The 5,854-nt window shown below is 36.3% G+C and overlaps 1 protein-coding gene across 1 annotated transcript in view; it reads right to left on the bottom strand.

Moving 5' to 3' along the window:
- Window positions 1-3,582: 3,582 nt before the first annotated feature.
- The window catches only part of Mad1 (Mitotic arrest-deficient 1), a 4,398-nt gene continuing 2,126 nt past the window's right edge, over window positions 3,583-5,854 (bottom strand). The window contains 4 exon segments of the mRNA XM_017901270.1: window positions 3,583-3,691; window positions 4,059-4,463; window positions 5,362-5,663; window positions 5,737-5,854. The exon segment at window positions 5,737-5,854 is cut by the window's right edge and continues 28 nt beyond it. Coding sequence (XP_017756759.1) covers window positions 4,099-4,463; window positions 5,362-5,663; window positions 5,737-5,854 — 785 coding nt within the window. The 3' untranslated portion in view covers window positions 3,583-3,691; window positions 4,059-4,098.

The following is a 5,854-nucleotide window of genomic DNA, read 5'->3' as shown; positions in this document are numbered from 1 at the left end:
GAATACTTTTTATATGTACAAATAGTATAATTATTGTAATTGTATAGTAATAATATTATAACCATTATACAATACTTATTTGAATAGCTTTTATATTTATAAATAGCATAAATATTGTAATTGTATAATAATAATATTGGAATTACACTGTGCAACAAATTTTAAATTTTTCTCCATTAGGTGATTCTTGTAAAATTTACTTTTTTCAATACGAATCCATAATCAAAATTACTCTATTACCCTCAATTTCTGAAAAAACTTTTTAATATAAAGTTATTGAAAAATAAACTCTCGTCTAAGCTTCAAGATGAAATTGAATCTTCCAACATTTTTACTTTTCGTGCAATACTTTACTTTAGCCAAAATCGTGCATTTCTAGAAAAATTCGCAATTTTGGAAAACTGAGAGAGATAGAGCAATTTCGATTACGAATTCGTGTGTATGAAAATAAATTCTACAATTACCTAATGAATATTACAAATTAAAATTCGTCTTAAACAGTGTTATAATACACTACGTATTTAAATACTCCTTACATTTTTAAATAACAAAATTTTTACAATTTTTATCCCTTTTTACCATTTTACATGCACAATGTATAAAATTATATATAAAATTGCCAAAGAATGAAACTCAAATTATTATTCCCAATGACTACAGAAAAAATGGGAAATAAAATAAAAATACTTGCTACATCAAAGTACTCGTAAATCACCTTCGAAAGAGACCTCGAGAAGCTCGCAACCAGCAAACACCCCATAGCACACCGTCCTTGAATTATTACACGCCACCGTGTTCGCTGCTGCACGCCACGCCACCCCCGTTCGATTATTTACCCCGTGCAATGATAAACGCGCGGATACACGTGTATCCACACGCTCGATTCCGTGTCTCATAAGTTCCACGGGGGTGACTCCGCTCGCTAATAAAGATCGCAACCCCCGGGCAGTTCTTCTTCGCCGACAATGCAATTGGAATCGCTCCTCGGGGAGCGGCTCGACCCTTCCACGGACACGTAGGGGCACGGGAGTGGTCCGTTAACGTATCCCCGGGGAAAGGTCCGCGAGATCCTACGCCATGGTGTTCCATCCGGTGGAGAATTCGAAAAGTTGGCCCACGAACACGGTGCAACCGCGACATAATTGAGACGAACGATTCGCCCGTTCCTCCAGGAGAAATTCCTCTTCCGTCTTTTTTCCCTGTGTACCACTGACGTCACGTAAGCACTCGGGTACGCCGGTATCACGGCAGGAGTTAAATGTAAATTAGGCGAATCGTGGTATCTCGTGTAGAAGGTACGGAGGAATTATAGGATGTGCTTCTTCCATTTTTCTCTCTATTTTTCCTTTCCTTTTTTCTCAGGGGGTGGGGATTATATTCTTCTTCGCAGAGCCTTTGTATTATTTGGTTGTTCGTTTGGAAGCTGCTGGAGAATGTCTTGTTCAAGAAATTCATTTTCCTTCTTTAGCTTTCGTGGATGGTGTTACTGGATGCTTGGAAGAGAGCTTGAAAATGATCTGGACTGGAATTATGATTTTTCTCTTGTGCTGGCTGCTTTTATTAAAGTTGGGGCAGAATAGAGGAATTATGCGAAGAGATTTCTAAGGGAAATTGAGTAAAGTATGGAGATACGATGTTAAGTTGAAATTACATTTTTCCAGCTGCGGTTGTAGCATACGGTGTGTGCATAATGGAGGTTGCTTCGAAGAATTAGACTTACTGAGGTTTGAAGGCGTGTATTGTAAGCAGGAACACAGCGGCCATATACGAGGAGCCTTCTAACCAGCGGTATAATGGAGAGGGAGCTGATTCTGGAGAACAAAGTAAGACGAAAACGTGGAAAAAAATTGTTTCATAAGGGGCTGCGTTTTCGAAGAAATTGAATCTGAATATTTCATAGTTCGTGGTTGCTGTAGTCACTCGTATCGGCAGAGTAAGGGCGATAGTTTACAGTGAGATCCGCTAGGTGGAGTCACTGTTAGGTGTACGTGCTCCACGTAAATATTTCAAATCAATTTTCTCGAAAGTGAAGCCTCGTATGAAAAAACCTTATTCTACGTTTATGACTTACTTTTTTATTTAGAATCATTCCCTCTACAGTTGTACCGGTAGTTACAAAATATTATTTTATATCCCTTGCAAAATAAAATAATTTGTGGAAGAAATGGTTAAAAAAAATTTCTGACTCGCTTTTCTCTTGGCTATTGTCATCGTAGACCTTGCAATTTATAGGGGATTCTTTGTTTGACCCTCCCTTGAAATCTAACCCTCTTATCTCCACAACCTTAGGAATCTATACCATTATTAACCCTCTTCTATCAGTTTAGGTATCTAAGAGGTACCCTTTTCAGCTCTCTGATCCCTACCATCTCAGGGATCTATATCTCTTTTCAACACGCTTACGTCTACAACCTTAGGAATCTACACCATTCGACATTCTCACGTCTACAACAATGCTGCGACATCTATTGATTTCTTTCATCAAGATTTAAATGCAAGATCCATTCAGCGAGTTGAGAAAACTTCGTGGCAAAGGCTCAACTGATTCCTTACCGAGGTTCAGCGTTGATTAATGAACGAAATTTACTAGGAACAAGGGGATGAAAGCAAGCAGACGTACGATCGAGTACGTGTACGTTAACAGAGCGTTTCTTTCAGCGAAGTTTCTGCTTCCGTGTACTGACGAAATTGGACGCGAGATTAACATCGTCTGCCTTGAGTCAACCTATGCGAACACACAGACAGAAACTAAAGTTTTAGCAGGAAAGCCCTAAGTTACAGGAGAGGAGCGCTAGTGTGTTTCTCGCGTTAAGTGCCGGATCGCTGCAATGGTCAAACTAATTTCGACGTAATGGTAGCTGGATAGAGACTTCTGATATCTTACACGAGGTCCAGACGTTTAAAAATTAAAAGGTTATCGAAAACTGTCTTAATTATTCTACAATAGCCACAAAAGTTTCATTGGTATATCGATTTGAGGAAATATAAATTTTAATCAATTTATAGAATTATTTTGGAATACATTTGGATACACGATTCCTATATTTTATTTAACTTTTCTGGCACTCCTAATATTCTTGACTCTTTTTAGCATTCGATTAAGAAATAAATCTTTTCGGAAACGAACGAAACACCAGTGGAATATTCTTTAAAAAATAAATATTACCCTCATTTGAAGATAAATAAAGATTTTTGTAACATTTTATGTGGGAAAAATTATTTCTTTTTTCTTTTTGGGTACTGAATAAAAATTGATTTGTAACAAGGAAAGTAAATACCACTAAAAACGTAATAAATTGCTTTACTGTGTCAAAATACTGTATTATTAACCTGACACTATTGTAATTCCGTTAATCGTCATTGAACTAGCTTCTATGATAGGTAAAGCGAATAATGATAGTGCGAATATTGGATTAATTTCGCATGAATGAATGTAATTGACGTTACGTTTCATCTATTAAACGAAACATTGAACGATTATGTTCGGTCAACTATGTAGAATTTAGTGGCAAAGGATGAGCGAGTTACATAAGATTATTCAAATTGAAAACACATGAAGTCAGACGGAAGAAATATGGCTTGGATAGAAAATATGGTAGTTTATTGATTGCTCCCAGTTCTGTTTCAAAACATACTATTATGCGGCGAACAAACGTCGTTCGAAGATGAACTGTCACTATATCTATGAGACCTAGCAATAAAAAAATGCACAAGAACGAACAATCTAGCATGATCTACTGCCACTTCCTTAATATTAATTTACATTTTGCAAATAAAAACAAAAACTCAAATATTAAAGTGACATTAATTCTAAAATTAATAAGACAAATGTAAAATAGATAAGCTAAAAAATCTTCAATAAAGGAATATCCGTTATAATTATCAATCATCCACCTTTATATATTGTACTAAAGAGATCCATTAAGAAATACTGAAAATCTTTAAAAAATAAATCAAGACATGTAAATGTACAAAAAAATATAAAAATGATCAAAAAAGGCACAATTATTGAATTGTATGATTGGTCAATGAGAAAAGGCTTTCAAGTACGATCTCACCTTCTTTCTTGCCAGATCTCGTACGCAATTTCGATGACAATTAGGCGGATGGTCTAGTTATAACGTTCGTCATAGTTTGCTGACTGAATAGTTCTGATTGTACAGCATTCAGGAACATCGGCATGCTGTGTTGTCGTTCCAGGTGTTGCTCTACCAATGAACCAAGCGTCGCAGCGAACGCAGTCTCCAGAAGGTCAACTCCGTTATCTCCAATTTTGAAAAATAAGTAATCCTCCGGCGACTCGGCGTATTGACTAGACAACTTATATCGACCATCCTTCATCCTGTCCACTCGCCAGCCGAACAATAGGTAACAAGCTTGACGATACTCTTGTGACAATGATTTGAAGGCCTCCTTGAGGCGAGCAGTTCTGATCTCGTGTGTTTGTTTCATCTCTTCTATTTCTACATATAAAAAAAATATGAAGCGTGTGGTACGGAGTAGGAGAATTAGTTGTGAAGTTTAGGAAATAAAATGTGTAACATAATATGTGTAAATTTGGTGCATCGATGGTTGGTATCATGAAAGTATATATCTAACATTAAGAGATATTCCTTGTGTAAAATAAAATGATAATGTAACAGAAATATAAAAAGAAAATAATTTGAATAATTATTTTCTTCACTAGAAATATGATGTAATGATAAAAATCAGGAATGAAATAAACGATGAAAATCGATACATAGTACTACTTTAAATTTCATTATGTTAACCCCTTGCCTGATTTAAATTCCGATGGCGCGTGCCATAATCAACAGCACAGTCGGTCACTCGTCGAACCATTTCGTCCGAACACAGCAAAGAATAACAAGGAACTGACAAGTCGAAACTTGTGAGAGACTTGTTTACTTGTTGGACCTCATCTACAAACCACGCCTCTCGTCTATGCTGCTCATGTTTGGCTCGATTTCCTTACAGTGAGTGTCACATGATACTATAGGCGAAGGGGTTAACAGTGAGCGACTATATTAGATGTACATGACGTCGACCTTCCTAACAAACATTTCACAAGGGAACAGGTAAGCGAAATGTGTTCCTATACTACTTTAGATCGCTATACTTTACAAAATTGTTTCTGAATACTTTAGGCATATATAAATACTCAGAACTATATTTTTTTTTACTGTTAGCCTTTATTTTTTACTTTATTTGCTACATTTTATTCTTCTTTAAGCTATTGAGCATTTATCTATTTGTCTATATAAAGATACATAGTGGAATTGAATTGAATTCAAATTCCAGTACAATTATGCCTCATCTTTTCTTTAGATAATAATTATAACGGTAATAATTAAGAATTACCTTGCAGTTGAAGGGAGGATGACGACGTGCCATCTCCACCCTGCTGCCCTACTTTTGCCCTTAACTCCTCCAGTTCACGTAACAGTGCCTTCTGCTTCTCCTCTGCCTGTTGTTCTGCTATAGCAGCAGGATTCATAGTGAAGTGTAGTATTTGTGCGTTACAATTGAAGTCACCCTTCAGTGCTCGATGTTCCAATTCACCCTTCAATCGCTCGACTTCTTCTCTCAACTTATTGCACTCGTCTGCTTGGTTATAACCCTCGGCGGCTTGAAGATCACTTTCTAATTTGGCAATTAATTCTCTGAAACCATAGATCTGTTTAGAAATCATGTTAATAGCACAAATGAAAATTTCCAAATAGAATTTGAAATTACCTATAAACATCTATAGTCCGTTCCAATGCAGGTATTCTTTCATTTATTGCATTATTGCTGTCTACAGATATCTCCTTTTCATACAAGTCCAATTGCTGTCGATAACTATCTCTTTCCC

The sequence above is a fragment of the Eufriesea mexicana genome, unplaced genomic scaffold (genome assembly GCF_001483705.2).
Source record: "Eufriesea mexicana isolate 0111107269 unplaced genomic scaffold, ASM148370v2 scaffold1596, whole genome shotgun sequence".
In the NCBI taxonomy this organism is placed as follows: Eukaryota; Metazoa; Arthropoda; class Insecta; order Hymenoptera; family Apidae; genus Eufriesea; species Eufriesea mexicana.
Note: the sequence above shows the minus strand (reverse complement) of the source record. Positions and strands in the feature narration are given on the sequence as shown.